An 11,831-nucleotide genomic window follows, 5' to 3' on the forward strand; every position below is an offset into this window, starting at 1 on the left:
CCAGTCGTGGTATGGGCGCGACACTGAGGGTTGCGATCCCGTTACCGGTCACAAAAAAAGACAAAAAGGAAAAAAAAATAATAAAAAAATATAAAAATCAGTAACTGACAAGAATCCTGTATATTTAAATTTTTTGACCCTATTTCTCTTTCTGTCTCCGTTCTCTTCCACTGCTTTCATTTTGTCACACATAGACTGTTTAACCTTATACACTTTCATTTTTCCTGCATTTTCCCACTAAAGCCACTTAAAGGTTAACATTGGCACTGATGACCAAATTCCACAACTTTTAATTCCTGATTCCCCTTACCTTTTTCTGAGCCCTTGATACAGATGACTGACTACCCCTCTTTCTTTTTCTTCGTTTAACTTTTCAGAGGCTTTGTTCTCTTTTATAACTATTATGTTTATGTTGCCTTCTCAAGCTGTAATTTTCCTTTCTATACATAAATATAAGCATACTCCAATCCTCAGAATTCATTTCTTTCCTCTCGGAGATACACAATCTCACCACTTCTTTTTATCCTCAGAATTCATTTCTTTCCTCTCGGAGATACACAATCTCACCACTTCACTGTATTAAAGTCACATCATATGTATGTTTAAATGATACAAATTTAACCACAGACATTCAGCCAAATAAGAGAGCGGGTTGAGAGAGAGAGAAAAAGTGTTTAGTGATAGCAAGTGCAATAGTGATGGCAATTCTGCCTGAACTCCATTTTATTGAGTGTATGCCCAGAGTGAGCAGTCATGAACTGCAAAACAAGAATCCACTATTCCTTTAATTAGTCCTAGCTTCCATGTGCCTCTTATGTGAGTATCTCTTAGAAGTGAGGTAGATTCTAGTATTTAAATATATTTATTTAATAAAACACTACCCTAAATTTAAGCCAACAGCTTCAGCTGGAGTTTAACTGAAAAACTAGTGGTCCATTCCAATGCTGGAGTAATAACTGGCTATGTGGACATATTGAGAGACTGTGTGCCTGTCTCCATTTCTCCCTTTGTAAGAACATTTCAGGAGTAATTTTGGAGAAGGAAACACACACACACACACACGCACACACAAAGTTTATAGGCTGATTTTAGAACCTCACATCTGAGTAAGATATGACTCCATTGTTTTTCCTTATAACAATTTCCTAGACCCGTCAAAAATGTGTTTGAGTAAATGAATCTATTTTAGCCTCAAGTGGAACCTGAGCTTTACCTCAGTGTCCTGCCTAGTACCTCATTCTCGGCGTATCTCAAATTAAATTAATCTTAGCCTTGCCTTCCCACATCTCCCAAACCAGCATTTCTTGACTTCCTAGGTTCTTAACAGCATCACTTCTCCTTGCTTTCCAGACTTAAAGTCTTATTCTGGTTATAATCATACCCCTCATCCCCTGCTCCCCCCAAAACAAAAAGATACAACTGTTGCTTATTAAATTTACTGTGTGAGTTTATTAACCTTACTTTTTCTGTCCTTCCGAAAGTGGTCCTTATTGTATTTCAGTTTAATTAAATATTTACCAACTTTCCAAGCTTGTTTATCACTTCTTCCTGACACAAATCCTGTTGTTCCCACACGGAATGCCTTCTCATCTTTGCCCTTCATAAACTTCTCCTATTCTGAAGCCCATCTCAAACTCTAACCCTTCCAATTTTCCTTTTTCCTCACTTCAGTCATCATGACTGTTCCTCCCTTCTTTGAATTCCCAATACTGTATACTCTGTACTTTTTAATTTTAATTTATTTGTGTTTATCCAATCCCCTGTTTTTCTTGTGAATTATATGAGGTTTAGATGAAAATAGATTTTCATAGTGCATGTAATTTCTCTTTCATTTTTTGTTTTGTTCCCTTTTCATTAATGATACCTTTTCCTCCAGTTTTTGCCTTTCAGATTTAAAAGGTATTGATTGATCAACTTTTGTTTGCTCAGGCACTGTGCTACATGCTTTTTTTTTTACATATGTTCTAAATATCTCCTCATATTTAGTTATATTTAATCCTGAGAGCAAATTGCAACATAGGTATTGCAACTTGCAACATAGGTATTGCAACTTGTATGTACAGAAGATCCTCAGTATCCAAGTTCTCATTAATCTAAGGAATGCACAGAGAAGCAAAAGTTGCCAAACAAAAATGTACTCAATAATGAACTGATAATTTACAAAATTAGGCTCTACTCACCAACTCTTCTTAATTAACTGTAGCTGTTATATCTGTTCCTCCATCACATGAACACCCTTCTCTGTCACTGTCTTGCTAATACAACGCAAATATAACACAAACCAAAGTGAAATTGTAAACGTTGCAAAAGAAGTCTATTAAAGTGCAAGAGAATGGCTTCAGTTACCTACAAAATTGTTGACACATGAGTATCCAGCACAATTAACAATTGAAGAAAAAAAGATGACTCATAGGCAAGCACTGCAAAAAATAATTTGAGTAACAAAGAATTAAGAGAGACCTTTAAGAAAATTATTGAAACCCTCAAATAAAAAGTGACCCATTTTATCATCGTGTTGTGAATTTTAAAGCAGAAAGATGTTGTCCCATTATATAGTCAGAAAAGATATGCCCAAAATAAAATACATTAACTAAATTATTAGCTATTTTTAAAATTGAACCGATTTTCAGAAGTTTTAGTTTTATATTTCAAATTAAGTTGTAGTCATTCCTTTATTTTTTCACCATTTACTGTGAAATATTTGAACCTGTTTTAAATAGGTTCCAGTATCAGTTGATCATTGTATACCAAGGTATTAGTCCGTTTCTGTTGCTTATAGTAAAATACTTGGAACTGAGTGATTTATAAGAAAAAGAAATTTATTGCTTACGGTTTCAGAGGCTGGGAAGTCCAAAGTCCAGGGAACACATCTGGTGAGGGTCTTCTTTGGTGGTGGCTTTAGCAGTGTAGGGGACTCACATGGCAGAGCAGAGAGAGAAAAACTCTCACCCGCTCTCCTTTTAAAGTCCTTAGAACCATGCCCCTGACCACCATTATTAATCCATTCACGAGTACATGGTCCTACAATCTCATCACCTCTTCAAGGCCCCACCTTTCTATTACCATAATAGGATTTCCTACCCTCAACAGTTATAGTGGGAATTAAGCTTCTAATACATGAACTTTGGGGAACACAATTCAGTCAATCCACAGCATCAAGGACCTCTTTTATCTACCTTTTACAGCTATGATGGCATTAGATTGCTTATGTGTTAACTCAATATTAGCTTCTCCATTCTTATTACTCCCCTTTTTGGGAAACATTTAAATTTCTATTTTTTCCTCTATCAACTTTTTAAAAATTTGTTTTTCACTTTTTTAATTGATTGTACATGTTTGTGGGGTGCAAAGTTGACTGTCAGTAGCTGCGTACAATATGTGATGGTCAGATCAGGATAGCTTATTCATCATCACAATACGTAATGATTCTTTATGTCCATTAGGCAATTTCTCATTAATTCTCATTAACCTCTTTCCCTGTCTCCCTCCCCCTTTCCTATTCTAGTAACCACAGTTCTGTTCTCTCCTTTCAAAAGTTCACCATATTACAGCTTCTGTATGACCCTCATAATTTCTCCTGTTCCCCCTCTTTTTTTTTTTCTTTTTCCCTCTTGTTCCTTTGCCTCATTGCCAATGTCCTAACCTTGAGGATTTCCGCTGTCTGCTTTCTGGCCTGTCTTGCTGTACCTTTTTAATCTCCTCATCTGGAATTCTGTGATTTCTATTTTAGGTTTTTCCCTCCTTTAAGTCATTTTTTACTTTTTCCTTTCTCTCCTAATAAAAGTTTTTTTTAACTTTGAATTTTTCTTTCATTCTTCCTTCTGAATACTTACTTATACCTCTTCATTCATGGCAAGAAAGTTGGTGTTACCCAGAACCTCTGTGTACTGTAGAAATGCTTATTGCTAAGAACGTGGGTGAGACAAGACCTAAACATCACTTCTCAAGGGAACCCTGTTTTGCCCAGCATGTCCAGGTATTACACCAAGCCATTCTATCTTGGCAGTTCCTTCTGCAAACCTCTGCAAGCTGGAGTACTTATTTCTGTTCTTCCTTCTACTACCAAAGCTCCTTGATTTACTATCAGTGGATATACACTAAAGAAATTTGATATTGTAGTTTACCATAATAAAAATACTAAACCTGGGATTTTTTAAACAAAAATATTGGGAGGTCCTGGGAGAAAAAAGTCCACTCTTATCAGTGGGCCTCTTTCTGCCTCAGAAATGTAAAGAAATATTTTAGGACTTAGGCCTCTTCTACAGGCCTCTGCTAATTAATACCACTGTTTTAGTGGGAATGCAGATAAGTTTAAACTAAATATGAAGGGAAAAAATTTAGAGAGAGTCATAGACCCTCTCTAAAGAAAATAAAGTCTCTTAAATTTTAAAACTAGGCTAAAATTAATATCTGCAATGTGTGATAGAAACATTGTAGTTGGAAAATGGGCATCTACTCTAACAGATTTTCTCAGTTTTTAATATCTCTGATTAGAGTATAAATGTAAATGTTGTTTATTCTCCCAAATTGGTACATTTCCCTTTTATCATCTTTCTGTGTGGGTAAAAGGTAACTCAGAATATATATTTTTAATCTTTCTAAAAAAGGAATCTTCATAAATCAGAATTTTAGTAATCTCATGTCTGTGATTTGGTGAAAAGTTAAAAAAAAAAAAATCTTTGGAAAAATGTCTGTCTTCATATCCTCATTAGGAAACTTCTCTTTAATTTTGTAGTCAAATCAGAAAATTAATGCCCGTTGGACCACAGAGGAGCAGCTTCTAGCAGTGCAAGGTATATTAAAGATAAGCAGTTATTGTTGTTAATAATTATTTAACTTGTGAAAGGTGACTACCATAGTTCTTCCTTTCCTTTAGAAATGGATCAAGAAAGGGCTCTTGTGTTCATCACAAAGTCCTGGTGACCAGGAATTCTTTGTTGTTTTTGTGGATGTGACATATTGAGTCTATGTGCATTTTGGGTCCTAAACAGCATGTAATGCATTCTCAGCACTAAATAATTGATGGTGATGACAAGCATGAACAAGTCATATGGGCTCTGTGTGCCTCTGCTTCAGTATTCCTGCAATTGGGTTTGTTCTTACTATATCATTCATTGATAACACATACTTAAAAGCATAAACAAATTATGATATGTTTCTGGTTTTTCTAATTACTCTGTATAATAGTGTTTCTCTATTTGATAGATGTCAGGTACTGAATGTATTAACTATATGCTTAACTTTCAGTGTATCATACCTTAAAGAGATGTACCACTGAATGCTTAGAAACCTGACTTTAAATGTACATATTTTAAAAAAGAGACTTGAGACATATCAAAAAATATACATACTATAACATTTTAAATGCACTGTTTATAAGAATGCTTTGTTAAATTATATGGCAGAGGAATTTTTATTTTATAAACATCCATGGGCAAATTGGAAGCATTATATAAACTTGGATTTCTGATGTTTGAGTTACTTAAAGAAGGAAAAATTGTATGTTTTTATTCAGTTGTGGATTTTTTTTTTTCTCTTCAAGATAAACTACCTGCAGGACTGATTGTGTAATTTAAAGTTTGGTCTATGTTTTGTTTCTTCCTGGTTGAGCCCTCTTTGTGTTGGGTACTAATAGTTTTTTTGTCCAGGTTAACTACTATGAAAGAATGGGGCCCCAGTGAAACATATAAGTCTATCTTTTAAAATATTTCCAAATATTCATCAGAGAACATATTAAATGCAAAAATGCTGTGTAAGCATTATTCTGATAGGAGAATAATGTAATTAAAGATTGACCGATAGATGATTTTGCAGTTTGGATTAGAGAGAATAAGAAATAACCAGTCAGCATGATTTGAAAATGTCACAGGAGGGTGCCAGCAAGATGATGTCAGCCTTCTCTTTGGCCTATACAGCAAAACACAGTCTTTTCATAAATAGCTGTTACTATGAGGCAGGGTGCTGGGTGTGCATTGAGCATATCCGTATTGTAAAACTAAGTTTCTGAATGAGCCAGAATAAGATTTAGTTAGTTTTTAATGTTCAATAAGAGATGTTTTTAAATTAGACAGATAACTTAAATTTTTGTTTAAAATATTAGTAAGCATTTTCAGTGACTGCTTCGTATTCATTTAGAACTGTGGCTTAGAGCTGTAGCATGCTTATTTTGAATAGGCATTGCTTTTATTCATGTAAAGCCTATGTTTCCCTCCATCATAGTATGTAGCCTGGTAAGAATTGAACCCTGGTTTCCAGTATTCAGTTGCTTAAAGGTTAGTATATTAATTCTGTACTCTAACAAATTATCTAGTAAAAGGATTTCCCAAAGAGAATCTCCAAGGAGAACCTGGGCTAATGTTTCTCTGTACAGCACTCAGGATTTGATAGTGTTCTACAGCACTACTTTAAGTGGTAGAGCCTGTTGAATCTTATGGCTGGGTTGAATATTAAGCAAATCTGCATTCAAGGGAAGGGCAATGGTAGGATTTGTATAAATAGTTTGAGCTATATATGTGGACATAGCTTATAAATATTAAAATAAAAGAAGGGAATATTAATACATTAATCAAACATTTTCTCTGTACTAACCCTTTAAATAAATTACACTAGTGCAGGAGTTTGTATGGAAGTACATGTGTTCTTAAGATTTTGAAGGTACTTTCTTAATTTATCAATGTCTCTGTTTTTATTTATTTTGACTCTGGAATTTTGTTTTCATTTTGGGCTTTTGGTTTTTTTGTTGATGTTGTTATTACATAAAATAAAACACTATAAAGCTATTTTTGTCTAAAATAGTTATTTTAAAGAGAATAAAAAAGTGCCATTTTGTTTTATGTGCCCACACATTTATATAATACTAAGAAGTGTGCCTTATAAAAAGTATAGTCATATAGTAATGTCACCTGTACCTGAGTCTCAGTGTGGTTAAGGCACATAATTGCAGTATTTGTTTTAACACGTATAGTTTGCTATCTAGAGTACTTAGCAGGCAGTTTTTGTTTTCTGGGGTTTTCTTCCATCTTTTTCTCTTTTAATCTTTTATTTATGATAAACTTTTTGTGGTATTACTCTAATGACTATTTCAGTTTTACAAAGTAATACTAAACTATATTTTGATACTAACATGTTTTAATTTGTATAGCACATTATATTCAAGAGATTTTATGCATATATTCTGATTTGACATTCATTTATTAAATGCTTTATCTTGCTTATAGTAGACTATTGCATTGACCTAGAGAAAGAAATATTGGCTCTAGTGCCACTAGTGAGATTGACAACTCTACTATTAAAAAAACTTTTTTGTTGTAACTCTTTTAAAATCAGACAGACATATTAAACCATTTTCTTTCCTAGGGCTTATTTCCCGCCTTAATTTCCTGTCCCATCTACTCATATTGTTGTTAACTAAATGCTAACTATTTAAGTAAGTTTTCTTCTTTCTCCCATAATTGGAAGAGGGGAAAATCTTCCTATCAGATCAGATAGGAATGCCTGCTTATAATTTTCTTTATCTATCACTTTATTATGTTAATTCAAATTCTACCTTTGTTATAATTTCAATAACATTCATTAAAAGTCCCCAAATGGGAAATAATTAATGCTGCTAATTTAATCCTCTTAAAATATTTGCCAAGAATGGTACTTCTACAATTTTTGTCATCTATTTCAGCCTTAAGTATCTAAATTTCCTATTATAACAAATTAGTTAACAGTGAGGCCAGTTATGATCTTCACATATTTGTGTTAATGGTAAAATATTATTCCTGCTTGTAGCTTATGTCATATATATATATATATATATATATATATATATATTATAACCTGTAATGCTTTTAGAAATTATCCTAAAATTAGACTTGATATTCATATGATAAACATTTCTTATTTAGAAATGATAGTGTAAAACATTCTTTATATTGTGTAGTGGCAGAAGCATGGTATATAATATTTGCCACTTTTATTTTAGGTCACCTCTTATAATGTGTTCATTTCCCAGTCGTTAGTGCTTAAAAAAAAAAAAAAAAAAATTTCCCCAAATAAAATCTTTGCTATTTTAGGATATACAAAAACAAAAAATTTGTCAGTTTTATCAAGATGTTAGCTTTCATTTTTAGTTCTTTTTTCATATTACCTGCTTTCTCATATGAAACAGAAAATGACAGAACTATGTCTAAATGAGTTATGCCTATAGTAAAAATTACCTTCTCTTCTTGTAGTTAGTTCACACATTCATTCCTTTTTAAGAGAAATGAAATTGCAAGTTTAGAAATTGTCTTCTTTCTAATTTTATCTCATGCTAAAAAAAAAAGCTATAATGGTTCATAAAGTAGGAGAAAAAGTAGATTTGGCAGTTGATAAAAATATAAGGATGGTAACCCAGTACATAATCAAAAGGAAGTGGAAGTAGGAGATTCATACCTTTCCATCTGAAATGTACCCTTTTGCTTTAGAGAATTTTTTCTATTACAACAGATACCATACGAATGAGTGGAGGTCCAAAATATAATTATTAACCCTTTGATGCACTTACTTCAAATAATTTAATCATTCAAAATTTCCAGCATTCTCGTAAAGGAATTGAACTTACAGCAAGGAAGATGAGAATGCAAGACCCAGAACAGAAAGGATAGGCATTGGGAAGTGATTATGTGATTTTGACTTTTAGCCCTCCCTATATGCACCATCACTGTTCTACTGCTGTTGATAACTTTGCTACCTTCTTTAACACTAAGTTCTTAGAGATTTACAGGAGATGGAAAGAAATGCAAGTTCCCAAATGGTTTGAGTTTTAAAATTATGTCTTACTGATTGAAAAGAACCACATCTCTGGAATTTATAGATGTCACTATTTTTTATTATTTCAAAAATAGATTTCCCAATTATACATGTGCACTTTAAGATATTTTGCTATAAGAAGCAGGGGGAAAAAAAAAACCAACCCTGGACTTTCAGTACCTAGAAGCAGCTTTCCTTGCCACTGGTAATGTTCCCCCACCCCTTTTTTTTAAATAGTCCAAAATAAAAATTTAAAAAGAACTTTTTAAACATACCAAAAGCAGCTATTCATGCTATCTCTTCTAGCTAAAAAAAAGAAATTCTGATTCCATGTCTAGCACTGGGAAACATATAAATGCCCATGATGTTACCATCTTACTAACTAAATCTCAAAAATATGAATGGACAAACTCCACTAATTCAGAATTTATAATAATTTAGACAGTGGCTATGCTAACATCAGTACTATTAATAAAAATATCTTCCTTAGCGAATTAAAAGTATGAACAAGAGGGCCGGCCCGGTGGCACACTGGAGAGTGCGCCGCTTGAGAGCGCGGCGGTGCTCCTGCCGAGGGTTCGGATCCCATGTGGAGAAGTACTATTAATAAAAATATCTTCCTTAGCGAATTAAAAGTATGAACAAGAGGGCCAGCCCGGTGGCACACTGGAGAGTGCGCCGCTTGAGAGCGCGGCGGTGCTCCTGCCGAGGGTTCGGATCCCACGTGGAGACCGGTTCCCACTCACTGGTTGAGCGCGGTGCGGGCGCAACACCGAGGGTTGTGATCCCGCTACCGGTCAGTAAAAAAGACAAAAAAGGAAAAAAAAAAAGTATGAACAAGAAATGTTAAAAAAAGATAAATGAATGTTTTTGTGTTGGGTAATACAGATTACATGTTGGAAATTTGGGCTGTCATAAAATGTAATGATAACAAAATATCCTAATGATTTATATTTTTACATTAATTCCCAAGCAAAACTTTAAAAGCATATATTAAAGATTATATGTTATCATCTGCCAGCATAGGAAGCTAAGTTGTTTTATTGTAACATTCACATGAAATTTAGAATTCTGACTGAAGACAATTTTTTCCTTTCTCTGGGAAATGTATTATTTGCCTCTTCCAGAGTTCACTAAATGTTTATTCTGCTAACCCTTGAAAACTGACCTCTTGCCCTACAGATGAGACTTGAATTTAGCAACTATGGTTCAGATGTACCTCAGCCTTTTAGATCTTCAGGAAGAGGGTTTGATTTAATCATTATATTTAACTCCCTTGCTGAGAAAGCAATCAGACATCCTTTTTTATTATAAACTATGAAAAAAGAATGGACTGCCCCTCCTCCCAGATACAGATTCAAACTAAGGTAGCTCTGACGCCATAGGTTGTTAAAGTTAGTTGTTCCTCTCACTAACTCCTGCTAGGTTGTCCTCTAGAAGCCCAGCTGGGGAAATCCTCTGAAGGAGCAGTCCCATTATGTCAGCTGAGCTTGCCTAGTTCTTAGTACAGTATAGAGCTTAAGAATTCCATCTTCTAACCAAAACATACTGTTGAGCATTGTCTTTGGGAGTGTGGAGGTGATAAAGATGTCAGCTATAATATATACACCTCTTCTGGTTCGGGGAAGAAAAATAGAATGTAGCTTTATAGGGAAGAAAAACCATAATTACTGAGTACTTCCTGTGTTTCAGCATTGGAGTTATGCTGGTACTGATTTGTATTCCATAGGACAGTACTTCCTAACCTTTTTCATATCTTGATACACAGGGAAAATTATGAATTTTGTCACAACACACTGGGGCAAGCAGATAAGGTAGCTGTTGTCCAACAGGAGACTGCCAAGGAACCCCAGCTCTTCCATACCCTGTCTAGCCATCCTGCAGGCTGAGGGGATTAATATCTGGGCACATTTGTTCTCAGGACACTGATTGGGATCTTCAGCCAAACTGGAAGTCTGCAGTTTGGTCTGAGCCTTAAGATTTTAGACTGGGGCCGGCCCGGTGGCGCACTGCTACAGTGTGCCACTTGGGAGTGCGGCGGCGCTCCCGCCGAGGGTTCGGATCCCACATACAGACCGGTTCCCGCTCACTGGCTGAGCGAGGTGCGGGAGCAGCACCGAGGGTTGCAGTCCTGTTGCCGGTCCCGGTCCGGTACGGGTGCGACACTGAGGGTTGCGATCCGTTGCCAGACATGAAAAAAGACAAAAAGGAAAAAAAAAAAAAAGATTTTAGACTGGCATAGATGAGTTAATAATAAACATACCTGGGTGACTTGGAAAAAGTCCTTGACATCCAAAGTCTCTAGAAAAACTAAAGCTCCTATGGGAAGTAATTTTGAGTTTAGGGTCCTTAATTTTACAAATGAAACAATTTTGAGAAGGCAGAGTCCATTGAGCAGGAGAAAATGTTACATGGAAGATCAAAAGGAATAGAATCCGAAAAAGAAGGAACAGTTATATAATGGAATCAGACTTGAGAACAACTTAAAGTTTTGGAGTATATTTTGCAAAACAAGTAGGTGCTCTGATGGTAATAATATCTTCAGACTTGGAGTCAGAAGTCAAGAAGTTATTGTGACTTCTTGCTAGGAATACAGAAGATCTAATCCTAGATTTGTTTAAGGTCTTCATTTCTAAACTCATGTGTTCAATAGGTTTAGCCATTTCTAGAATGTAAGTTAAATATCCCTTATGAAAATTAGTACACTGATGGAACATTATCTCTGGTGTTTTTTTTTTTTTTTGTCTTTTTCGTGACCGGTAAGGGGATCGCAACCCCTGGCACGGTGTCGCCCGCACCGCGCCCAGCCAGTGAGCATACCGGCCATTCCCACACAGGATCCGAACCCGCGGCGGGAGTGTCGCTGCGCTCCCAGCGCTGCATTCTTCCAGAGTGCGCCACGGGGTCGGCCCTATCTCTGGTTTTTGATTAGTAGTTATTATTCAGTGCAGTGATCTCAAATTTAGAATTTAGAAATAGGACAGAAACTCATTCTTTTCACAGTTGCTGTTTTCTAAAGTATAAGTAGTAGAAAAGTACTTGAATATTTAACA

At 35.1% G+C, this 11,831-nt stretch overlaps 1 protein-coding gene across 1 annotated transcript in view; it reads left to right on the top strand.

The window, feature by feature from the left end:
* RCOR3 (REST corepressor 3) overlaps positions 1-11,831 on the top strand; it is a 48,903-nt gene that overhangs the window by 33,221 nt on the left and 3,851 nt on the right. The window contains 1 exon segment of the mRNA XM_008583803.1: positions 4,736-4,793. Within this exon segment, the coding sequence (XP_008582025.1) occupies positions 4,736-4,793 (58 nt within the window).

The sequence above is a fragment of the Galeopterus variegatus genome, unplaced genomic scaffold, assembly GCF_000696425.1.
Source record: "Galeopterus variegatus unplaced genomic scaffold, G_variegatus-3.0.2 Scaffold3045, whole genome shotgun sequence".
Lineage (NCBI taxonomy): Eukaryota > Metazoa > Chordata > Mammalia > Dermoptera > Cynocephalidae > Galeopterus > Galeopterus variegatus.